Consider the following 26,376-nt stretch of genomic DNA (forward strand, 5'->3'; position numbering starts at 1 on the left):
TAGTCTTTATTTTGAAGTCTATTTTGTCTGATATGAGAATTGCTACTCCAGGTTTCTTTTGATTTCCATTTGCATGGAATATCTTTTTCCATCCCCTCGCTTTCAGTCTGTATGTGTCCCTAGGTCTGAAGTGGGTCTCTTGTAGACAGCATATATATGGGTCTTGTTTCTGTATCCATTCAGCAAGCCTGTGTCTTTTGGTTAGAGCGTTTAATCCATTCACGTTTAAGGTAATTATTGACATGTATGTTCCTGTGACCATTTTCTTCATTGTTTTGCGTTTGTTTTTGTAGGTCCTTATCTTCTCTTGTGTTTCCCACTTAGAGAAGTTCCTTTAGCATTTGTTGTAGAGCTGGTTTGGTGGTGCTGATTTCTCTTCGCTTTTGCTTGTCTGTAAAGCTTCTGATTTCTCCATCAAATGTGAATGAAATCCTTGCCGGTTAGAGTAATCTTGGTTGTAGGTTCTTCCCTTTCATCACTTTAAGTATATCGTGCCACTCCCTTCTGGCTTGTAGAGTTTCTGCTGAGAAATCAGCTGTTAACCTTATGGGAGTTCTCTTGTATGTTATTTGTCATTTTTCCCTTGCTGCTTTCAATAATTTTTCTTTGTCTTTAATTTTTGCAATTTGATTACTCTGTGTCTCGGTGTGTTTCTCCTTTGGTTTATCCGGTATGGGACTCGCCTCGCTTCCTGGACTTGGGTGGCTATTTCCTTTCTCCTGTTAGGGAAGTTGTCGACTATAATCTCTGTAAATATTTTCTCCTGTCCTTTCTCTCTCTCTTCTCCTTCTGGGACCCCTATAATGCGAATGGTGTTGCATTTAATGTTGTCCCAGAGGTCTCTTAGGCTGTCTTCATTTCTTTTCATTCTTTTTTCTTTATTCTGTTCCACAACAGTGATTTCTACCATTCTGTCTTCTAGGTCACTTATCCGTTCTTCTGCCTCAGTTATTCTGCTATTGAGTCCTTCTAGTTTAGTTTTCATTTCAGTTATTGTATCATTCATCTCTGTTTGTTTGTTCTTTAATTCTTCTAGGTCTTTGTTAAACATTTCTTGCATCTTCTTGATCTTTGCCTCCATTCTTTTTCTGAGGTCCTGGATCATCTTCACTATCACTATTCTGAATTGTTTTTCTGGAAGGTTGCCTATCTCCACTTCATTTAGTTTTTCTGGGGTTTTATCTTGTTCCTTCATCTGTTTCATAGCCCTCTGCCTTTTCATCTTGTCTGACTTTCTGTGAATGTGGTTTTTTTCCACAGGCTGCAGGACTGTAGTTCTTTTTATTGGGAAAGTTTTAAAACAAGGATATTATATGATCAGCATGATAATTTCATAGATGGCAAATAGGCATCAAAATCTGTGAAAGGTCTGAGACTTTACCCTACTTATAAGCTAGTAAATTAGTGCGCTGTTATCTCATGGATGTTGGCAGAAGACACGAAACTCCTGGGTCAGAAACAAAGGACTTTATTACTCATAGCAATAGTAGTAGCCAAAATATCAGCATTTGTGCCATTTCTCCAAGCCCCAGTTTCCACAAGGTGATGTGAATAAGCCCAAGTGATACCTGCACACACACTGAGTGGAACCCTGAGTTTAAGGACCTCAAATCTTATATTGGGCAGTAAGCGTGACTTCCCTTTGTCCCAGAGGGAAATATGATCTTGATCACAGTGTGCAATAAACCAGGCAGTAGCTAGCTCCAGAGCAGACTCTGTCTCTGTCTTGCAAGGCTATTTGCTATGCACACATCCTTAGAAAGATAGTCCAGAACAAAGGCTTTCAATGCATCAGCTTGTAAGACCCCAGAAACATGAGAGACCCATGGAGAATAATTTCCAAGTTTTGGGTTATAATGGTTTTCAACCAACCTTTACAATCAGACTTTTATCCTAAGATCTGTTTAATGTAAACAAAAAATTCAAGTTTTAAACAGCCATTACCTTGTTTGTTCTTATTTGACAAAAAGAAAGAGCATCAGGAGCTGTAAAACCCAGCCTGGAGCAGGCACTGTTTGCATCTGGAGGTGCTACCGGGGAATCTGGAAGGACATCAGTGCCTTTCATCCCAGGTAAAAGCCTTGGGTAAATGCTTCCAGGTATAGTCAGAAGGCCCTCCACAGTTAGGGACAGTGAACATTCTTAAGTCAGTGTGGTACTTCAAATTTCCAGAGTCTTGGAAATAGCAAAGAAGAATAACTCTCAGGTTTCTTCTAGCACCTTTATCTGTGCTTGACCTGTACTCCGCCATCTCCACCACTCCTCTTTTCTCCCCAGCACCTCTGCCTCCTCCACACCCCTGTCTTTCCCCCACCCACTCCCATAAAGCATTTGTACAGAATGATACAATGCTGGCAGTGTGGCAAGATAATCAAACATTGGTTTTCCAGTCCCTAAAAGTGTGCTTTTTCAAGAGAATTCCTGCGTTCAGTGAATCTTTAGAGCTTTCCAAAGCTGTAATGTCTTCTGAAGAAGCTGCCTCCACCAGGTACTTTGGGAAGTTCCAGTAGCTTTTTGTTGACTTTCTAGATCCAGCAGCTCTGTATCCTTGTGTATCTTCTAGATAATCTCTAGACTCAACATGTTATCGGGCTTTCATGTCTTCTACTTCTGTCATCATTGTTTTCTCATCATTTTGTCTCAACCTTTCTCAGCATTTTGTTTCAATCTTCTTACTGACTCTTCTTCTAGCTGCTGCCTAAGTGTCAGAGTTTTCCAATATTCCTTCCCCAGCAACCCCCTATCTTCATGCCACACCCTCTGGCTGCACCTCCACATCCCCATCTGTGAATTTTTAACTACCTACCAAGTGCTAAAAACCGCCAGGTCTGCATCTCCAGCCGTGGCCTTCTTGAGCTCAGGACACATGTATCCAGCCTTCTTAGGCATCGCCATCTGAATGCTCCTTAGACACTTCAGACTTACCAAGTGCCAGTCAGGGGCTTTTCGATGGGAGATGTCACTCATCTCTCACCCATAAAACCCCTACTGCCAAACCTGCTCATACCTCCTAGTCCTCATCTGGTTAAGACCATTTCTCCTGGCCTAGTTATTTAAATTGGAAGCAGACATGTAACTTTGCCTCCCCCCTCAATGCTCACCGCTACATCAAGTCAATCACCAAATGTTTATGTTCTCCTTTCTCTCAAATCAGCCCTCTCCCATGCCTCTGCATTGTCAATGCCTTAGTCCCGATCTTAACCATCTCTGATCTGGACCATTTCAGTAGCTTCTACTATATCTCACCTCTTCCAGGTTCTTCTTACAGCCCAGCCAAAAAAAAAAAAAAAGGATCATGTCTATATCTTGTTTTTAAAATCCTCTAGTGACTCTCCATCATCGACAATGTAAAGGTAAGATCTTGATCGGCACTCAAGACTCTTGGTTATCCAATCCTACAGCCAGTCTCTTACCACCATAACCACCTCTACATGTTATTGTCCATGAGGACCAAACCACCCTCAGTCATGGAAAAGTGCTGTATTCTCTCAGGCGTGCCTCTGTACTTGAGTGCCTTCACCCATGGGGTGCCCACTGGACTTTTATCCATCTAGTTGAAGCATCTTCTCTAAAGCCTCTTTGAGCCCTCTCTTGTGTTTTCCTTACATCTTGTGCATGCCTGGGATATAGGACTTATTTCACTGTATACACAACAAGTGGTCCTCTCTCCTTTGTGTGCTTCTCAGAGGAGGGCTAGTGCCTGTACTCACCTTCGTTATCTTCCAGTGCTTGAAGCAGAATAAGCCTTCAGGAAATGTTTTATGAGCTAATAAATGAAAAAAAGTAAGCAAGTACATTAATCTACAGAGATAGCTGTTTCCCCTGTACGCAGAAATTTATCGCACGGACCATGATGGAGGGCACATCTTTGACTATATAGGCCCCTCTGTAAAGACTGAAGAAATGTTGGTGGCCTAATGTAGACAGAGAACTCGGGCAGAAAGTCAACATAATGTACGTAGAACATTTCTTTCTCAGGATCTAACTCTAAAAGAGGGAGAAAATTCAGAGGATGACTCTTGACAAATTGACAATTAAGATATTCCTTCAACTACCTTTAAAAATACTCCTTATTTTAAGTGAATTTTTCTCCATTTCTTTGTGAATAAATTTGCTAACATGTGCAAATAAACTGAATTACTGGCTAAGTGGAAAGCCACATCCATTAGTGACTAGATGTAAGTGAGGAAGGGTCAACTTTTAGGCATGAGAATTTAAAAGTGGGATTTCTAGTCATACCCCAATTGCAGGCCAGCTGGCTCTGCTTCGGCTTGGTCAGACTCTACTGGCAGGAAGAGCTAACATTTTCTTTAGATATTGATTGTTTTGATCTTATAATGTCTCTTGGATATTACCTAAGAGGCCACTTTAGCCTGAAAAATATTTTAGGGAAGATATTTTTTCACATCTGACTTCCTTGTGCCTAGCACAAGGCCTGATGCCTGGGAGGTCTCAGTAAGTATTTATAGGATGAATGAATGTTGCTACTAATCACATTAGAACATCTCATTAAGAGCAGCTACATCCTGGTAAGCCTGAATTAGCCAAAAACCTCAAGTTTGATCACTCTTTTGCTAGCTGTTATTATTCAGGACCATCCATTTTAATGCTAGTGTATGTCTTCCAAAATAGCAGTTTGGGTTTTGATGTCACTGCTGTTTCTGTCTGGGACTTGACAGGAGCTAGGGGTGCTGTTGAAATGCATTGCCGGTTTGGAATTAGACAGTGTCTTCATCCTTGAGGAAGGGCTTGTCTTTCTATTTTCTCTTGTAAGGAAATGGGCATGTCATTAACCCAGGAGCTTCTCCAGCCCTACTGGGAACGGAAGGATGAACGCATATTGGAGTCTATCCTTGTTTGACACTGAACCAAGACAAGGCCTATCTATCTGACTTGAGAAGAAGAATTTAAATAAGCTCAAAGGAAGTCTTTATAACCGTGGGTTGATGTTTGGGGTCATATGGTTTGAGTTCAAGGTAACAACAGGCAATAAATGATATGGTCCTCTTAAATTTCTTTTCATTTTCTGTTTCTAGTGTAAAATAGAATCTATATATTAATCAATATTACAATAATTGGAACTGAAACTGGCTTCTTTTTTTGTCCTATATGATATTACAGTAGAGTTATATCATATACATGTTTAACCAAGTGAAGTTAATCAGGAGCATAATCTGAGGGGCAAAAGGGGGGAGAGAAAATTATAATTTAAATAGTGCTTGTAATCCTGCTTAACATACAACTCAGGTGTGTGTCCCCAGGTGAGCACAACATGAGGGCCATGGATGTGTTTTTTTCTTGAGCCATTCCTGACTCTCATGTGCGTCTTGTCATTTGAACAACTTGCTGCACCCAGTGTGATTTAAGAGTTTAAGGACCTGTATTTGGAGATAACATGGCCCGTGACTATAAGCACAGGACTTCTCACACCGTTGCACTGAAGCTCGGTGAAAACCTGGATTGTCAGAACTCTTAGGGTGGGTGTGGGATCCTACAAGGTGGCATCTTCCAAAAGGACTTTTGAAGGTAATTTTGACCATATGTGGTTTTCATCTTAAGAGGTGGCTTAGGCCCGAACCTGTTTGGAAGATCTAGCTCTAATTTTGAGGACAAAGCTGGGCTTAATTTTGAAGGCATACAAATTCATTAGACCCATGAATCAGTATTTTGCAGGTAGTGTCTTTTTGGAAAGCTGAAGTAGGCTGAATTTGTGCCCATCCTAATGAAACTATTCCTGTAGAGCAATGATTCTCAACCAGGAGTGATTTTTTGCTCCCAGGGGACATTTGGTAGCATCTGAAGACATTTTTGGTTGTCACAACTGGGGAGGAAGTAGTATTGGCCTCCAGTGGGTGGAAGCTAGGAATGCTGCTAAATATCCCATAATGCACAGAATAATAGGATACAGTGCCACCCACAACAAAGACTTATCTGACCCCAAATATCCAAAGTACTGAGTCTGAGAAATCCTGCTCTAGAGTGAATCTGAGTGAACAGCTTAGCAAGAATTGGCCCAACACCAAGAGCAAAATCTAAAGAATTTTCAAAGTTGTGAGCTTCATCTCATGGGACCTTTTTCACATTTATATGATTAAACCACAAGTTTAAAGTCGATGGTGTTAGTTATTAGCTCCGAACGGGGGAGGTCCCTGGAATCTACACAGTTTGGAGCAACTATTATAGAACTGGCTGGCCCAGCCCTCAGTTTCATAAGACCTGCCAGAAAGCCAAGTCCTGGCAAAGTCATCGAGACACCATCACAGACTGAAATCAATTGAAGCCACCCAAAGACTTATTAAGTTCAGATCTTTCTACCAGCAATTTATCTCTTCAAAGAAAAATTGCATGACAGGAGATTCCAGTTGGACACTCTGGACTCAGCTGTCAGGGACATTGATGAAAGCAGAGCTGGAACATTTGTGCCCACTTTTTGTTTTGTGTTGTTTTGTTCTTTCAGGAATGATTATATACTTGTCCTTTGTGGCTTAAGTCACCCACCGCACAGTATAACATCATGATTAACAGACCAGGCTTTTCTTTTTTTTTTTTTTTTTTTTGCGGTATGCGGGCCTCTCACTGCTGTGGCCTCTCCCGCTGCGGAGCACAGGCTCCGGATGCGCAGGCTCAGCGGCCATGGCTCACGGGCCCAGCCGCTCCGCGGCATGTGGGATCCTCCCGGACCGGGGCACGAACCCGTGTCCCCTGCATCGGCAGGCGGACCCCCAGTCACTGCGCCACCAGGGAAGCCCATAAGTGTGTGTTTTTTCTTTTTTTTTTTTTTGTGGTACGCGGGTCTCTCACTGTTGTGGCCTCTCCCGCTGCAGAGCACAGGCTCCGGACGCGCAGGCTCAGCGACCATGGCTCACGGGCCCAACCGCTCCGCGGCATGTGGGATCCTCCCGGACCGGGGCACGAACCCGTGTCCCCTGCATCAGCAGGCGGACTCTCAACCACTGCGCCACCAGGGAAGCCCCCAGCCCAGGCTTTTCTATCAGGCCAATCCAAGTTCAAATCCCAGCTCTGCTCATCAGCAAGGTTTCGTTGGAAGTAGATAGCGCATGCTCAGAGGGTGCCCGCAGGCAGGCAGTGAAGGGACGGTTTGCAGAGGTGTGGAGAGGGTCGCGGGACCATCAGAGGGCAGGGAAGCACCCAGAGACTAGCAGCAGTGGGAAACTGCCAACACTGTTTCTGCCTCTAGGCCTGGAAAAACTTAGTGAACAGCTAGGACTTGGTAAGAGCTGTAGCCTTGGGAGGGAGCGCTGGGGACAGAAAAGCTGGCCTGACACCTTCTGCCAAAGTGGCCCCCCATACAGAGACCAGGAACATAAATACGCCAGCCTCTCCTTCCTCCTAGCTTTTCAGGTACCTCCCGGGGCCGACCCGTCTGAAAGTGAGAGGGAACGCAAACTCTGCAGAGACCAGCCTCCCAGGGCACAAAGCAGCACAAAGAATGGGTCTAGAAGAGCAGGCCGAGAGTATTCAGTATGCTGTGTAGCCCTGGACAAGTTACTGAACCTCTCCGAACATCATTCCTCATTTCTCACATGGGAACATTAATCTTCATATTGTTGGCCTGAGAATTAAATAGTGTGACATGTCTATAGTTCCTAGGACGGCACCAGTGTGTTGAAGGCACTCTATAGACGGTAGCATTTAGTTTTACTTCACTTAAGGCCAAACGGGGCCGGATGTCGAGTAAGATTTTGCGGATCAGATGAGAAGTTGGTGCTGGGCTCTTAAAGGGACAAAGAACTAGCTAGTCTGAGTCAATGTCTGCCCCGGCTGACTTGGAACAGGGTATGAGCTGAAATCCTCAAGGCCTGCTCTTTCGTCTTCTCACCCCAGTGTCGTGACCTGCATGAGGGACGTCCCAGTCATCAGACGGGGCACCCTTTTTTATTCTCTCAACAAACACACAGGTTTTCCCTCTTTCACTGTGGTTCTCACGTTGATGGGCTCCTACCCTGGCTCCCCAGCCTCTCTCTCCTGTAATGTCTATTTCCTTTGGATAAAGAATTCCCTTTAGTGGCCGTTTCAGGTTATGGGTCCTTCCCCACAGGCTGGCAGACCAGGTTCCTTGTTACTTCCTTCTGAATATACCATGGACCTCTTCCTTCCTGTTATATCTTCCACATTCCATGAGTTATCCCTTACCATATCCTTTTATACAGTTTAATTTTGTTTTGTTGGTTTTTTTTTTTTTCTCCTCCCTTATACTCCCCCACCTCCAACCTTAAAATTTAGTTTAAAGTTCTCTGAATCAGGTCAGTGCAGGTTCTGGCCAAATACATTTTTCTGGCCTTTGCTAAGTATGTTCTCTCAATGCCAAGATCCCATCAGTCTGCTCTCTCAGGCTGTGGTCCAGCAAGACAGATCCCAGTTCTGGACGCCTTCTATGTTGCCAGGCATTTCTTGCCATGTCCTCATTTCACTTCCAAGCTCGCACCCACCGTGGGGAGAAGGGCTGTTGGGCACCTGGGCCTAGGCCTTCGCTGTTCCCTCCCAGCCTCAGCTTTCTGAGGGCGGTAAGAGACCCCTCCCCACAGAGGGGTCTGAGGGTTTAGTAGAGAGTTGGTGCGCAGGGCTCAGGAACAGCACCCCAAAGGGGGCCACAGGCCTGCAGTACCCCTGCTCTCCTCGGATGCAAACACACTGCTTCCTCCAGGGCATCCTGGGATGGAAAACTTCTTCCCACTGTCCAGAATCTCTGTCACTTACCCATGTGTTCTTCCACTGATGCCATTTATTCATTTTCTTCCTCTCTTGAGGCCCCCTGACTGGCATTCACCTCTTCCTCCTCAGTCTCTTTGTCTGCGGGGTTTGCTTCCCGAATGTTCACCCAACATTGACTAAGAGCCTCCTCTGAAGCTACAGGCCCACCTCAGGTGTCCCAGCCGGAAGTGTGGTTTGCCTGTGATTTGGGTATAGTCAGGGGTCCTCTCAGACAAAGTGAAATGTGGCCTGTCTCTCCGTGAAGCAGTCATCACTGCCCTTTGTGTAAAGCCCCGGGTCCTTAACTCACCTTATGAGGCCCGTTGCCCCAGCCACTGCCACCGGACAGCTTTCATTCCTCCTCCTCACCCTGTGCTCCCGGCTGCATGTGCTCTTTCCTTCTGCCCAGAACATTTGTGTCCAGCTTTCCCTCTTGAACTCCTTTTCATCCTTGGAGACTCTGCTTAAATGTCCTTTTGGCACAGAGACTCATGACCTGTCCTAGGCTTTGCAAAAACCCTTGCCAGACCTTCCCAGGGCAACATGAATTTGCTCTTAGAATATCCATCATGTTTATAAATGTTTTTTTTATTGTGTCTGGTGGGAGCTGAGGGGCTGGAATTTCCCTGTGTCCGCTGGTGTTAGGGTTTGCCCACCTTTGCCATGCTGAGGCCACGGGTGACATGTAGGATCTCTTAGCATCCCAGTAACCTCCATGACAACAAGAGCTGGGTCTGTCTTGTGTGTCCATGTGCCTCTCACCACTGGTACTGTTGTTGGGTATCAGTGAGAAGTTGTGAGCAATTTTCATCCCTCGGTATTGACAAATATCTTAGCTCCCTTGAGGACTTTTCCTGCAGACTTTCATGGTCCCTCCTATTTCCAGGGGACTCGGCAAGGGTAGATGATACTTTTTCCCAGGTCTTCTGAGAGGGCAGCTGGTGTGTCTTAGGGCAATGACCCAGAAGGAATGGTTGTGAGTATGTGGAGGGGACTGCTGGTGACCGAGGTCCTGATGAAAGAGAATAGGAAGGCGGGCAGAAATGTTCGGGGATTCAGTGTGTAGTCTCACAGTGTTTCCTAAGTGTCCATGAGAACTTTGTGAGAAGATGCTGGCCCCAAGACCACACTGGGGGCCCTTGGACATGAGAGGAAGGCAGAGTCTTGGTCCCCAGAGAACTTGTGCCTTGTCATTCCTGTGTTTGATTAATACAGCTCGAGGAGGGCTCAGCCGTGGGTCCTTTCCAGGGACTCCCTGCTACTTGGTACCCAGGGCCCTCACTTGGGTGCCTGGCCGCGTACCACCGTGACCCCCATTGATAGGATTTTATGTCCCTTGTCACTAGCCAAGTGGTGAGCCCTCTGAAAGCAGGGGTGTGTGTTGTGCCCTTGACACATGTGTCGCCTGGTGTATTCAGTGCAGAGGGTGTCAAGGAATGAGCAGCCACGCGTGTTTGCTCTCTATCAGCTCCATTCTCCATCTTTGGTGGCTTGGCTTGACTTGAATGTGTGTGAATTTTATTTAATTTGTTCATGATTAGAACAGCTTCACACACCGCAGATTTGCAGTGAGGCCTTGTGGACACTGAGCCTGCATTCTGGTCAGGAGGTAGTTTTGGAGATGATTTCCTCCCCAGCAGTGATGAAAGAGAGAAACTACCCCAGCGGTCGGATCACACATTTAAATGTCTGACTCCAGGAAGTAAGGCTGGAACGTAAGGGGATGAAATTACACTATTTATTCCCAAGAATGTGTGGCTTTCTAGAGCTTGCATGTCCATTGCCTCACTTGTCCCTGCAACCACTGGCTGATCAGGGGCCAGAGTCACTGCTGAAGTGGAAGGAAACATGCATGTAGGCTGGAGTCAAACAGCCATCAAATTGTGGATCCTTCCTGCTTTGTCTGCCAGTCTCCTGGGGATGATGAGTAGACTCAGGCTGATGGCAACCAACTGCACCCATCTCTCCCCGTCAGTGATAAAGCCCCACAGAGGCACCCTTGCCAGTTTTGCCATATGCTCACCAATTAAAACTTAAATGCACGCCACATGCTAGGCTGTTGGAAACACATTCTCGTTTTGATGTGGCTATTCTGAAGTAAATGTGTGCAAGAACATATGCTTTCTGTCAACCAAACGATGACACTGCTGTTGCTAAAACTATGCTTTTGCCGTGCTAGTAAAACGATGGGGTTCTGTTTCTCTTTGCTAAATGCTCTATTATCAAATGAAAAAGAAATACCGTAAAAAGTCCCTCAGCACCAAAGGGAATCTTTCTCAAAGGTTTTTTCACTCTTTCCCTGTACCCAGCCTGGTTTTTGCTTTTAAGGAAGAATGCCTGGGACTTCCCTGGTGGCGCAGTGGTTAAGAATCTGTCTGCCAATGCAGGGGACACGGGTTTGAGCCCTGGTCCGGGAAGATCCCACATGCCACGGAGCAACTAAGCCCGTGTGCCACAACTACTGAGCCCGTGTGCCACAACTACTGAAGGCCGCACGCCTAGAGCCCGAGCTCCGCAACAAGAGAAGCCACCACATTGAGAAGCCCGCGCACCGCAATGAAGAGTAGCCCCTGCTCGCCGCAACTAGAGAAAGCCCACGTGCAGCGACGAAGACCCAACGCAGCCTAAATAAATAAATGAAGGAAGGAAAGAAGAAAGGAAGAATGCCTGACACACCCATCTTGAGCACACGGGTTCACAGTCATGTGCCCTTTGATTTCCTCCTGCTACTGCCAGCCAGTGCATCTCAGCCTGGAAACTTTGCTCTCTTATCACCAGTTCCAAAACCATCCCTCTTGGGGATACCCAGCAAGGACACCCAGCAGACAGCAGAGGGCCTTTGCCACCCCGTCCTCATTTCCCCCATTCTCCCCAGGAAGCAGGTGCCTGTACTAGGCTGGAGTCCCCAATAGAAGACGTACAATGTGTCATCAAGCCCGGGCGGGCAGAAGTCCCTCTGTCGTCTACACCCAGTTCCTACCTGAAGGGCACTGGGGCGGTTCCCGCGGAGGAGGATTTCTTCCGTGTGGAGGTTGGAAGTTACCCAGGCTGTAAGGAGAGGCTGGCATTTCATTCTCTACACTGCCTCCCTCTCTCCCCCCACAATTCCCATACTCATCCTCTGAGGAAGGCAGCCTGAGAGCAGGTGAGGGGCGGGGGTTCTGGACCCAGTGAGTCCTGGCAGAATGACTTCTTGCTGGGACGCTGAGGGCAGCTGGGCCCCCTGCCCAGTGAGGCCTGAGCTTTGCTCTCCCATAGTAATGCCACTGCCTGGCCTTCTGGGAGACCTGCTCTAGGCACACCATTGCCAGCCATCCCTGCTCACCTGAGCTGGCAGGATATCTCCACAAAGAAAGAGCCCTCTGATCTGCCTGTTCTTATAGGGTCAGGGCAGGCCCCTTACCTGCACCGATCCTGCCTGAATCTCTATTGCTTCGAGCAGTATGTACGTAGGGCTGGTGCACATGCTCTTGGTGGCACTGCCAGGATTCCAGCAATGTGGCTCTGCCAAGCCATGAGGGTCAGACCCTCAGGAGTGACTCGTCCTCCTCTGGCCTTCACAGATGACATTTTTTTTTTTAATTCCCAATCATTTTGCTACCCATTCATAGCTCACACCTGAGAGGGTTGCTCAGCAAAAACATGCATACGCAGACTGTGCCATTTCCCTGCTTCCTAGGGGACACCCATGGAGCCTGAGCAGCAAATCTCCAGCCTTGACAGCTTTACAAAGAGTTCTGTGTCCGTGAGTGATTCTTCTAAGTAACTTTCAAGTGTATGGAATAACTTCACATTATGAGCAAACATAATTCAAGCAAAGGGTGATGGACCTCATTGGTTTAGCCACTGATAGAACATCAGGCTGCTCTTTGCTTATCAGCTTGATTCACCATGGACTTTTTTCCTCTTTCCCTGAAGAGGCAAAAGGATCATGTATTAGTTTGCTGTTGCTGTGTAACAAGTTACCACAAACATAGCTGTTCAAAACAGCATCCATTTATATTATCTCACAGTTTCCGTAGGTCAGAAGCCCAGCATGGCTAACTGGGTTCTCAGCCAGGGGTATAACAAGGCCACAATCAAGGTAGTGGCTGGCTGGGCTCTTATCGGGAGGCCCTGGGAAGAGTCCATCTCCAGGTTCATTCGGGTCATTGACAGAATTCAGTTTCTTGTGCTTGCAGGACCGAGGTCCCTGTTCCTTGCTGGCTGTCGGCCAGGAGTCATTCTCAGCTTCTAGAGGCCACCACATTCCTCGTCACATGGCCCCCTCCATCTTTAAAACCAGCACTGATGCATCAAATACTTTTTTTAAAAATAAATTTATTTATTTTAGTTATTTTTAGCTGCATTGGGTCTTTGTTGCTGTGCACGGGCTTTCTCTAGTTGCAGCAGGTTGGAGCTACTCTTTTTTTTTTTTTTTTTACGGTACGTGGGCCTCTCACTGCTGTGGCCTCTTCCGTTGCAGAGCACAGGCTCTGGACGCGCAGGCTCAGCGTCCATGGCTCACGGGCCCAGCCGCTCGACGGCATGTGGGATCTTCCCGGACTGGGACACGAACCTGTGTCCCCTGCATTGGCAGGCGGACTCTCAACCACTGCGCCACCAGGGAAGCCCGGGGCTACTCTCTGTTGCAATGAGCGTGCTTCTCATTGCGGTGGCTTCTCTTGTTGCGGAGCACGGGCTCTAGGCACACGGGCTTTAGTAGTTGTGGCGCACGGGCTCAGTAGTTGTGGCTCGTGGGCTCTAGAGCACAGGCTCCGTAGCTGTGGTGCACGGGCTTAGTTGCTACGCAGCATGTGGCATCTTCCCAGACCAGGGATCGAACCCGTGTCCCCTGCATTGGCAGGCAGATTCTTAACCACTACGCCACCAGGGAAGTACTTCATTAAATACTTCTTGTGCTTCTAATCTCTGACATTCTTTTCTGATGTTAACCAGAAAACACTCTGCTTTTAAAAGGCTCACCAGGTTAGATCAGGCCTACCTGGATAATCTCCGTATCTTAAGGTCAAGAGACTTGAGACGTGAACACCAGCTGCACGGCCCCTTCCCTGCAGTGCCTCAGTCTGTGTTTGAATAACCAGGGGACGGGAATCTCAGGGGCCAGTTTAGAATTCTGCCTGCCTCAGACAGCACGGAGAAATCAGCCTCATGTTCAATCTCACCCTCACTCGACGCTTCCAAGAAATTCCTGTCCTGCTCATAATCTCCACTGTTATCTCCCCCAGCGAGCACCGGGGATCCTGAGCCCGAACCAGAGGCGGAAGCGGAGGCAGAGGCAGAGGTGGGACGGGTGGCCGGTGCGGCCAGCCGGGAGCTAGCCCCTGCCCACGCGGGAGCAGAGAGCGAGGTGGAGCGGGCCCTGGAGCCAGAGCCTGAAGAGCGAGCCTCCCTGAGCGAGAAGGAGCAGCGGAACGAGGCAGTGAATGAGCGGGACAACTGCTCGGCCTCCAGCGTCTCATCCTCCAGCAGCACGTTGGAGAGGGAGGACAAGGAGGACAAGCGCTCTCGGGACAGGGGGACCGGTAAGGAGGCCCCCTTTCCCCGTGAACGCATCCCAGGGAACCCCGGGGTAGGGGACCTGGTTTGCTGGCCTCTGAGCTGACCGGCTGGCCCAGCTCACTCCCCAGACTGTCCCCCCGTGTCTGGAGGGGGGTGTGGCCCCACTCAGCCAGCCAGCAGCTTCCTGCCCTGCAGAAGGGCCCCGAGCCTCTGCCACAAGGCTGCACCGTCACTTCTACAGCTGGGAAAAGGGCCTGATAATGAGGGCGACAGGGGACTTTTCCTGAGGAACAAACCCCAGAAGAGAAATTCCTCATTTCCTTCTAACTGTTTAATTGTGAGTAGTAAGTGTGGCTTTTTTTCTGATTTAAATGTAGCGACATGTCATGTTGTTATCTACTCCCTTGAAAGAGTTTTTGCAAGGAAGTATGTTAAGCCACTATGACTGAACATTTCAGACCAGAGCAGATTTGGTAAAATGAATCATATGAGTACTTTCAAAAACTGCCAGTTCACAGCATGCAGAGATCAATTTGATGTGCTCAGCTGGAATGTATGTAATTTAGGTAATTTGCTACAATATGCTCAAGACCACTCTTTTCTTAGATACTAAGTACGTGCTTTTTCTTATGGAATCATACCTTTTTGATGTTATCCCCGATATTCATTCAGTTTCACCTGTTTAATGGTGACTTTATGTTTAGGGATCAAATGGAATGTTAGTCCTCACTAGGGACTTGGGGAGGGTGCCACAGAGGGTTCTAGAAATGGTAAACGATTCAAATAATCATTTGAATTATGATTCATATGCGACGCCATGGAGTTGGTTTTCCTACCCATGACCTGTGCACTGTCAGGGTGGCAGGAAGCCACCTCTTTCAACTGACTCTCCTCACCAGTGAAGGCATGTCTTATGGGCCAGGCTTCATTAAGGATACACAGTGACACAGACGCAAGGAACTTACATCTTAGGCCCAAACGGCAGCTGCAAGGGCCTGCCAATCAGTGGCATGACCCAGGCAAGATATGTTAGTTCACAGATTAAGAATACATTGTCCCTGAAGCCTGGATGAGTGAACAAAGATTGAATGAATGAAAGAAGCCATAATGTCTCTTAGGAGACCTGTCAATCAATGGCTTAGTCTAAATAGTTAATATTTGAGTTTTCACAGTTATATTATTAGATTTTATTTTATATATCACTGGTCACCATTATACAGTGGAAAAGGAGGTCTTAAAATACTTTGTCTTAGGAATTATCGCATTGAAAATCTTGTGTCTGGTTGAAGATGTACGTGCTAAAAGGATTACGTATATTGATACTAAATCTCTTTCAAAGTCAGATTACAGTTACACTCTCAAATTCTACTTGTTGTTATTCACATTTCATGTAATTATGGTCACAGTACAGGGTGTCGGGTAAGTCTTCTTGATCATTTGGCCTTAAATCATGTTTTAGTCTCTTATGAGTAGCTTTAAGTGTTATTCATCATAACTAGGTTTAGCAGGCCTAAAACGTATAAACAAGTTGGATTAGTAAAAATAAGCCGGGGAACAGAACTTTCTTGGATCAGATTGCCCAATATCCTTCCAAATAAGGACAACTTTCCAAAAATGGACACTCTGCTCCCAGTGAAGAACCATTGACTTTCTATCAAAAGCTGGTGGTGTCCAGGAATTGGAGCTTTGCAGTGACTTTTCTGCTTCAGTCTGGTGCTGTTAAGAGATGTGACCATGTTTATTTGTTGTGGCTTATTGGTTCCTAAAAGATCCCACTGCTCATGGGCACATCAGCAGCTGTGGAGACAGAGAAGCTCTGTCACCATAGCTTTTGCTTTTCAGGATCTTCTCAATTAAATCACAAAGGCAATCAAAGAGATTCCCAGTCTTATTTCTAACGGTTGTACCCATTACTTGAGAATGAATTTGTAAGGCTTGAAAGAGACCCAACTTATTACAGATGTGTGGTTTTTTTTTTCTTTGCTTTCATGTGTTCCACTCCCTGGCATTAGAGTGAGAGGCATTCATCACACTTTGTTGTAGTTACTTGTATAACTGTCCTTTGTCTCTATTTGAATGTAAGCTTTGTGAGGATGGGGATGTCTGTCTTATTCATTGTGAGTTCTTACTTCCTAGCTGGGTGCCCAGAACATAGTAGGGGCTCATAAAACCACTGATGAATAAATGAATGAATCTGGCTAAGATGGAGACGCCCCCATTGCTCCCAGGTCCTCCCTTTTACAACTAAAATACCAGCACCCTGGATGTAACAGAACAACCAATCATAGGAGGACTCTGAAAGGCGGAAAGAAGGAAGCGGACTGCCTAGGAGCCTTTGGACTTGAACGACATGGCAGCGAAGCTTCAGGGAAAGCTGATTCCCTTAGCCAAAGGATTGAGAAAGGCGTTGCCTAACAGAACAGAAAATCTTTTCTGCTGTTAATAAGTGCTCTATCCTAAATAAGGTCTAATGGGAAATTTGCCACTGTCCCACCTCTCCCCCTAACCGAGTGGTTTCAGTGAGACTGAAGAGGAGGTGGCCTTCTATACAGCACCCCCATGGAAATAGGAGTGACAATTCTGCAGTTCCTTCCCCTCCTCAACCCTATGGTGTCAGCAGGACTCAGAAGGGAGCCAGTCTTCTATCCCCTGCCCAATATAAGCAGGTAGTGCTCCAGTTCCCCTGCTGGGGTAGTGTTGGCCTAACGGGGAGCTCAGTCTATCCCCTGAAGGGTAGAAGCAAGTGGGTCCCAATTCCTCCAACAGAGTAGTGTCTGTGGGGTCCTGTGGGGATCTGAGCCTTCACCCCCACCCAGAAGGAACCAGACTTAATGAGGCGTGGAGAGGGGACTAATAGCATTCTCTATCCCCACCAGCACCCTCCCTTGTCCCTGATGCTGATGGGGGCACAGCAGAGAGCTGAGCTTCCATCCCCATCCGGTATAAACAAGGTAGAATGATGTGGTTGGAGGTGGGACTGGTCTGCACTCTGTTCTCCCCAAGCCAGAATCAGTGGGGACTGGTGGGAAGCTGAGCCTTCACCTCACTTGGAGGTGGGAAGATGCTGGTGGGGTCAGGGGGGGCGCTGAACCTCCACCCTACCCATCTGCAGTGAGGGAGTGTGAGTCAGCCCTCTTCCTGGGTGGTGACAGTGGGACCCAGCAGGGAGCTGAACATCTACCAGCACCAAGCCCTGTATGCTACACCGCAAAAGGGTGACTACCTGCTAAAAGAGAAGATTAAATATTATCCAGAGTCTATCAGATGATACTGAAAATATCCAGGATACAATCGAAAAATCACTCATCATATCAAGAAGTAGGGCAATCACATCTTGAATGAGAAAAGACCATCCACAGGTGCCAACACTGAGATGAATCAGATGCTGGAATTATCTGTCAAAAATTTTAAAGCAGTCATCATAATAATGCTTCAGTGGACAGTTACAAACACTCAGGGCTCAGGAAATACATGAAAAATAATCTTAGCAAAGAAATAGGAGATATTAAAAAAGAGCCCAAGGGAAATTATAGAACTGGAAAATACAGTAACTGAAATAAAATATTTGACATGCTATATAGTTGATTGGAGACAACAAAGAAAATAATCAGTGTACTTGAAAACAGATCAGTAGAAATCACCAAATCTGAATAACAGAGAAAAAAATAGACTAAAAAAAATGAACAGAGCCTCAGGGACCCATGGGATTATATCAATAAAACTAACATTCATTTCATCCGAGTCTGAGAATAAGAGAAGAGAGAGTGCAGTGTGGAAAGATATTTGAGGAAATAATGGCTGAAAATTTCCCAAGTTTGGCAAAAGGTATAAATCTACAGATTTAAGAAGCTGAGCAAATCCTAACAAGGATAAATCCAAAGAAATCTGCACTAAGACAAATGACAAACTTCTGAAAACTAAAAACCAAAACAACATTTTTTGGAAAGAAAGAAATGACGTGGTACCTATAGAGGAACAGCAATTCAAAGGATAGCAGATTTCTCATCTGAAACATGGAGGGCAGCAGGAAGGGGCACAGCATCTATCAAGTGCTAAAAGACTAGAACTATCAACCATGAATTACATATACAGTAAAAGTAGCCTATAACAATGCAGGGAAAGTAAAGACAGTCTAAGTTAAAGAAAAACTAGGAGAATTTGACACTAGCAGACCTACCCTTGAAGAATGGCTAAAGGAAGTTCTCCGAACAGAAAGGAAATGATGACAGAAGAAGGCTTGGGACTCCAGAAAGAAAAGAACAACAGAATGGGTAAAAATAGGGGTAAATTTAAAAATGCTCTCTTTTTACTCTTGAGCTTCTTAAATCATATTTGATGGTGGAAGCAAAAATTACATTTGATATATGGTGTTCAGTATATGTAGAGGAAGTACTTAAGACAATTGTATTTTTAAAAGTGGGAGGGTAATGGGATCGAAATGGAAGTAAGGTTTCTACACTTCAAAGTAGTAAAACATCAATACCAATAGACTAAATAAGTTAGGGTATGTATATAGTAATACCTAGAGCAACCACTAAGAAAATTACATGAAGCCATGTACTCAAAAACACTCTAAATGAATCATGTTGAAATTCTAAAAAATGTTCAAGTAATCCACCCAAGACCAAGAAAGGAGAAACAGACACTGAAACAAAGAGATCAAACAAAACAAATAAAACAGCAGACTTAAGCCCTAACATATCAATTAAAAGACAGAGATTTGCTGAGTGTATAAAAACACAACCCAACTACATGCTATCGTATACAACACTCATTTCAAACGTAATGACATGGGCAGATGGAAAGTTAAAAGTTGGGAAAAGGTATCATGCCAACATTAATCAAAGAAAAGCTGGAGTGGCTGTATTAATATCAGATAAAGTAGACTTCAGAGCAAAGGAAATTACTAGGGACAAAGACGCACCCTACATAATGATTTTAAAAAGACCTAAATGAATGAAGAATGTAAACGAGAAAACCGGCATTCAAAATGTTACCTGATTATGCTCTTTTCCCTGTTGCCAAAATAAGAAACTGCCAACATTTCCCAATAAATGGAGAGAGTGAGGCAGTCTGTTCAGAGAGACTCAGCCACTTTATCTGCCGCAGCCTCCTGGCATCAAAGCAGTCTCCCTATTTACAGGACTGTCTGACCAGCTGTAGAAGTTTTTCCATTGTGTCCTCAAATGCCACCTCTTCTCTCTTTGATGGTGGTTATTGCTTAAGTGTATTTTGTTTGTGAAACCAACCTACAAGAGGGCTTAAGAGCTCCTTGTTCTGGTGTCGGTCGCTTGGTGAGCTTAGGCCACTGTCGAGGAGAACATAGAGGACAAAGCTACACAGGAAAAAATGGAGCACCAGGGGGCGTCTGTGCTTCCCCAGTAAATACCTCCTCAAGATGAAGGCACAGCTATGTGGGAGAGACCAGTGTCCTCCCCCAGCCTGTTTGATCTGGCTCTTCTTTGGTAGAAAGAAAGCTCCTGATGCTCACGTCCACGGCCTAGGTCTTCTGCCCCCTCCCCAAACAAGTATCCACACAGGCCCTAGATATCTGATGGAACTCACATCCTGAAATGCCCGCTGCACAGCCCTGCTGGCCCTTAGGAAGCAAATTCAGAGGGATAACATTGGTGACCATTCATTCATTCATTCATCCTAGGTACTGGGGATACAACAGGGAACAAAACAAACCCAAATCCCTGCTCTTGTAGAGTTTACATTTCAAGGAGGAACACAGCTTAACAAGTAATGATAATCATTCCAGTGATGGGGCAAAGGCAACAGTAAAATCAAAAAGGGAAATGTGTGGAAGATTAGACAGTAAGAAGTGCTTGGGTAGAAAATGAAGCAGGAAAGGATGAAACTGATGGGGAGAGGGAGGTTTGCACGATTTTAGATAAGGTGATCGGGGAAGATTTCACTGGGAAGATACTATTTGCGCAAAGACCTAAAGGAAGTTGAGAAGCAAATCGTGTGATTACCCGGGTTTGTCCCAGGAGGGGCAAAGATCCTGAGGCTGGATCACCTCACGCCTGGTGGGTTCTAGGAATGTCAAGGAGCTGCTGTAGCTGAAGAGGTTCATGTGTGTATATCTGGGGTGGTGGCAGTGGTAGAGGTGGTGGTAGGAGAGGAAAGAAAATTAAGGTGGGATCACACATGGCTTGGGAACATTGACAGGTCATTGGCTTTTTGTCTCAGTGAAATGTGACACTATTAGAAGACTTTAAGGAGAGAGATACGGTCGGACATTGTAACACATCACATGGCTGTGGTGTTGAGAACTGACTGCAGGGGGACAGGAGTGGAAGCTGAGACCAGCTAGGGGCTCCCCTAGCTTACCGTCGGCAAGAAACCATGCTGGTTCGGACGGGGGTCATGGCAGGAGTGGTGATGAGAAAAGAGGTTGGATTCTGGATGTAACATGAAGATTTAGCTAACAGGATGCCCTGCTGTGTGGGGTGAAAGAACAGGATAAAAGTCAAGGATGACTCTGAGGCTTTTGGAATTGGCAGCAAGATGGGTGAAGTAGCCGTGTCTGATGTAGGAAATGACTGCAGGAGAAGCAGTTTCAGTGAGTGGATGGGAGTGAGGGCAGAAGGTGGTATTTAAAGCCCTGAGACTGAATGAGATGGTGACTAAGAAGGTGAGTGTAGATGGAGAGAAGAGGTCCAGGGACACTTAAGTGTTAAAGACAAGGAGGAACCAACCCAGGAGACGGAGAAGGAGCAGCCAAAAAGAAGGAGGCAAAGCAAGTGAGTGCAATGTCTGGGAGGCCAAGTGAAGGACATAAGTCAAGGATGAGGGAGCGACAGCTGCGTCTAGTGCAACAGGAAGGTCATCGGTCACCCGGAAAGGAGCATCTTTGAAAGGGAGCAAAAACTTCACTAGACTGGGTTCAAGAGAGAATAAAGGAAGAAATTGGAGATAGCAAAACAACTGTTATAAGCACCTTTCCTTTAAAAGAAAGGAGAAAATTTGGATTATAGGTGGAGGGATAAGTGGAATCAAGTGAGGTTTTCTGTTTTTGTTTAATGGGTAAAATTGTACCATGTTTATATGCCAGTAGGAAGGCCTAGTAGGGGGAGCATGGGAGATGCAGGATGGAGAACTGCTGGAGTGGCTTCCAAATGCACGAGTGGAGCGGTTGACCCCCGCTAAGAGGACGGTTTGTCAGTGTCACAGGACAGAGGCCATGGTCAGGGTTCAGGTGTAGGTGGGTGGGTGGAGGCAGAATGGAGGCCCTGGAAGATCTCTGACTTTGTCTATTAAGTTTTTGAAACAGGAAACAAGGCCATGCTTGCAGAGGATGAGCTGGGTGGGGGATGCTGGAGGAGAGTGGAGGTGTGTGAAAAGTCATCTAGGAGAGGTCATGGATGGGACCGCCATTCAGCATCACCTGAAGACTGGTGGCCATGAACTTAAAGTGTGACCAATAGCATGGTCTGTGCATTTCTCCAGACACTTTGGCTGCCCTGGTGCAGAGGCGGAGTAGGGGGAGAAAGGGGGATAACTCTACGGCCTTTCCGACATCTGCCGTGGGTGAGGGAGCATTTCCTTGCCTCCCTGTGTGTAGTTAGGGCAGAAGCCCCTTAGTTACCCTGGGTGGGTACTGACCAGCTGTCATGGGTGGGCGGGAAAGGTGTGGAAATTTTTTCCCATGAGCCTAGACCAGAGCCACAAGCAGTGTCATACCTACAAGAGTCTTGGGTCCTAGAGTGGGTCATTGGCTCTGTGATGTAGCATCTCTTTCTGATCAAGAAAGAGCATCTTGTCAGGCATGACCACCTTCCTCTCCAATTGCTTTATTTCTGTGCCTTCCTGAATCCCTCTGTGTGCAATGTCTACATGTTGCCTAGTTGCTTTTCTCATAGTATTGAGGCCCATGCCATGTTCTCATTTTTTGTTTTCCTGTGAACTTTTCAGGTTTGTGGTCTGCGGGTGTTCAGGATGCCGGTGTAAATGAGCAGTGTGGCGACATCCTTACCAGCAAACGGTTCATGCTGGACATGCTGTATGCCCATAACAGAAAGCCCACGGATGATGAGGAGAAGGGGGAGGGCGAGACCACGAGGACCGCGCAGGGGGCGGAGGCCGTAGCCAGCCTGGCCAGCCGGATATCCACCTTGCAGGCCAACTCTCTGGCCCAGGATGAGAGCGTCAGGAGGGTGGACGTTGGCTGTCTGGACAATCGGGGCAGCGTGAAAGCCTTTGCTGAGAAATTCAACAGCGGGGACCTAGGGAGAGGGTCCATCTCCCCTGACGCCGAGCCCAATGACAAGGTCACGGAGAAGGTGTCGGCACAGCCCAAGACGGAATCTGACTATATCTGGGACCAGCTCATGGCCAATCCGCGGGAGCTCAGAATCCAAGACATGGATTTCACTGACCTGGGGGAGGAGGACGACATCGACGTCCTGGACGTGGACCTGGGTCACAGGGAGGCCCCGGGGCTGCCTCCCCCACCCCCGCCCACCTTTCTCGGTTTGCCGCCCCCTCCCCCTCCGCCCCTGCTGGACGGCGTGCCTCCCCCTCCAGTCCCCGGTAATTTATTGGCTCCTCCTCCAGTATTCAGTGCTCCTCAGGGCTTAGGGTGGCCCCAGGTACCCAGGGGTCAGCCAGCATTCACCAAGAAAAAGAAAACCATCCGTCTGTTCTGGAATGAAGTGAGGCCTTTTGAGTGGCCGTGTAAGGACAACGGCCGCTGCAGAGAATTCCTGTGGTCGAAACTGGAACCTATTAAGGTGGACACTTCCAAGCTGGAGCACCTGTTTGAGTCTAAATCGAAGGAACTGGCCGTCTCCAAGGTACCGCTAGCATCCAGCATGCCTCTTGATTTGCAGAGTTAGTTTCAGCTGTTGGGTAGAACGGAGAGATTTGTTGTACATAAAATGCCCTTCATGTTGCTCTTGCTATTTGCTAAAAAAGGCAGTTGGTATAAAAATCTGACCTTTAATACAGTACTCTCAGTGCCACGTGCTAGGTGTGAGCTAAATGCGTAAGGGACACTTCATTGCTAACAAGGACAGCAGCTTACTAACACCAACAGGCGAAATAGCTTTCAAAGAACCCAGTAACCTCGAGGAAGAAACAAAAGGGTTACCCCAGGGAATGTTAGTATGGCCTGACAGCAGATGTTGACATTCTCTAGAGGAAAGTAGGCTTGCTAATTAATCAAACATACCGACTTCGTCCCGGTGATGTGTTTATTCACACTTAACCTTTGTTGTTTATGGTGGATAGTAGTAGTTTGAACCTCAGCTGTAACCACACAGTGCTTTCATAAAGGCAGTAATCCGCGTGGCATCTCTTCAGATAATCCCCTGGCAGAGTCAGCATGCTGCAACTATCTAGATATTTCCAAGTAACCATATAGTTAGCATCCTGTAAACATTACACATGTATCTAGATTTCTTATTTTTCATAGATGTTTGAGAACCCTGTAGGCATTGCTGCTGTGATATTTTTAACAGAGATATTCTATCCACTTTTATAAATGGAAAGCTCTGTACATGAAGCTACTGGACATCAAAGGTAAAGCCATGGGTAATGAACACTGATGAAGAGGCTGCATGATACACAGATTTTATTTCTCATAATTCACTGCATTAATAGGGCCTCCTTTACATATCTTAAAGAACTGGTTTTTAAAAAAAAAACTTGTGATTCTGGGTATATTACAGTTTTAAAACAGGTTTAAGACTGTCTTCTCAGGAACTAGGGGTAAGAGAAAACGCTTTGTAAAGTATAGTTTAAACATGTAAGAACTTATTATCGTGAATTAATTCCAGCTCCATGGGTTGCTTCATTTAGCATAGTATTGGGTGAGTATAAAGATGCCTGAGTTGGGCTCCCTGACCTGCCAATCGGGCACTGAGGTTGAATCAAAAAGTATGTACAGCATCCTCAGGACAGGAGTGTCCTTCAGGCGAGGACCCGAGTGATGGAGTTAGCGCCTGTCACCCCTGTGTTATGCTGAAAGGCTAGGGCGGGAGCTGTAAGTGGCCAACTTCCTGTTAAAACCTGTGCCTGGGGGTCTGGATCTACCTGCTGCTCTTCCTGAGTTGGCTTTTACCCTGGCAATGATTTCTGCCCAGTCCCAGCAAGGATGTGAATCTAAACCATTTCCAGCCCTACCCCACCCCACCCCCAAGTCAGAATTAAAGTTTTCTCCTGTTTACAAATCAAGCTGCTAGGATCCAATACAGAAAATCATGCCGTCAGTCCTCTTCTCCAACTGGAAGTAGACCCCCTCTTGTCCTCTCTAGAAAATGACACCAAGGGAAGTGACGTTGGGCACCTGCTCTTGGTGTCTCTGTGTCCTGACTTCCCAGGACTGGTCACGTGTGGTGATGAGCCACCCTCATGTCCCCTTCAATTCTTACCGTCAGACCTGGCATCTAGGAGAAGACTGGCCTGGCGGGGTTGAAACAGCAGGCGTGGTGGCCGGGAGTTACCCGGGATGTGCCCTCACTCCCTTCACGCTCCAACACGCTGATCTGGTTGGCCCGTCTCCATCATCCCGCCTGGCTGCCTGCACCCTCTGGGCTTTCCCTGGTTGCTCCGCAGCCTCAGAGGTTGCTGACGGGGAGGCTGGCTCTTGACTCAGGGCGGGAAGAATAGAAGAGTAACAGTTTGGCAGTGAAGGCACTTCTGACTTCATTTTTACAAAGGAAATGGCAAAGTTAAAAGCTTCCTTGAGAATACAGAAAATGGGTTCACCTCCCCCGCCTCCTTCTCTTGATCCCACTGTGATCGGTGATAAGAGCCTGGTTGGTGCTCTCTCAGTAGCCCAAAGTTCCAGTCTTGCTTGAAGTAGGTGGCAACCTCTTAAAATCCTTTATTTCCCAGCTTAAGGACAAATGTTCGCCTAGTTTTTATAAAGTGAGAGCATAAGAGGAAAATTAATATATTGAAAAATTTACCAAACAGATTCCAGAATGTTCTACAATGGGACCCAGGAGACCATCTTGGGAGGCTAGGAAATGTGAGTAGGAGTTAATTGATAAATGTTACAAAAGGTGAGAATGCAAACTGGAGCATTGAACCTGTTATGTGTATGTTACCCATACAGGTACAACCAATTTTACTTCTGTTTCTAATCCTTGACTGTGATTTTCATAAAACTCAGCTGTAAACAGCCACTTCCGAATTCTGGGTCATGAGAAGTTTTTCATTAAACGCAATAGAGTGCATCAAAAATAAAATAGACTTCACAAGGTAGCACAGAGCAAAGGGAATCAGTTGTAGTTTCCATCAGAAAACTTACACCAGACTAGAGTTACAGGGCATGGTTATGACCAACCGAGTTACCTCTAAAGATTCATGTGCCAGATCCAAGGCTGGTGACCACTTAATGGAAATGATAAGGACAGATGTTGTGCTTTTTGATTTCCTTTCCAAATAGTTTCTGGAACTGGATCTACTTTTATCTCCCAGCAGGAGATATATATATATTATATATGTATAATATATATAGCTTTTTTTTTGAATTTTATTTTTTTTATATAGCAGATTCTTATTAGTTATCCCTTTTATACATATTAGTGTATATATGTCAATCCCAATCTCCCAATTCATCCCACCACCACCACCACCATCACCCCCTTTACCCCCTTGGTGTCCATACGTTTGTTTTCTACATCTGTGTCTCAATTTCTGCCCTGCAAACCAGTTCATTTGTACTACTTTTCTAGGTTCCACATATATGCATTAATATAAGATATTTGTTTTTCTCCTTCTGACTTACTTCAATCTGTATGAAAGTCTCTAGATCCATCTACGTCTCTACAAATGACCCAATTTTGTTCCTTTTTATGGCTGAGTAATATTCCATTGTATATATGTACCACATCTTCTTTATCCATTTGTCTGTCGATGGGCATTTAGGTTGCTTCCATGACCTGGCTATTGTAAATAGTGCTGCAATGAACATTAGGGTGCATGTGTCTTTTTGAATTATGTTTTCTCTGGGTATATGCCCAGCAGTGGGATTGCTGGGTCATATGGTAACTCTATTTTCAGTTTTTTAAGGAACCTCCATACTGTTCTCCATAGTGGCTGTATCAATTTACATTCCCACCAACAGTGCAAGAGGGTTCCCTTTTCTTCACACCCTCTCCAGCATTTATTGTTTCTAGATTTTTTGATGATGGCCATTCTGAC

General features: G+C 46.1%; 1 protein-coding gene across 14 annotated transcripts in view; it reads left to right on the top strand.

The window, feature by feature from the left end:
* Positions 1-26,376, top strand: part of FHOD3 (formin homology 2 domain containing 3) — a 546,814-nt gene that overhangs the window by 408,311 nt on the left and 112,127 nt on the right. For all 14 annotated transcript variants that reach the window (XM_055080580.1, XM_055080572.1, XM_055080570.1 and 11 more), the window contains 2 exons: positions 13,941-14,237; positions 22,138-23,018. In XM_055080580.1, coding sequence (XP_054936555.1) covers positions 13,941-14,237; positions 22,138-23,018 — 1,178 coding nt within the window. The remainder of the gene's footprint in view (positions 1-13,940; positions 14,238-22,137; positions 23,019-26,376) is intronic.

This window comes from Physeter macrocephalus, chromosome 19, assembly GCF_002837175.3.
Source record: "Physeter macrocephalus isolate SW-GA chromosome 19, ASM283717v5, whole genome shotgun sequence".
In the NCBI taxonomy this organism is placed as follows: Eukaryota; Metazoa; Chordata; class Mammalia; order Artiodactyla; family Physeteridae; genus Physeter; species Physeter macrocephalus.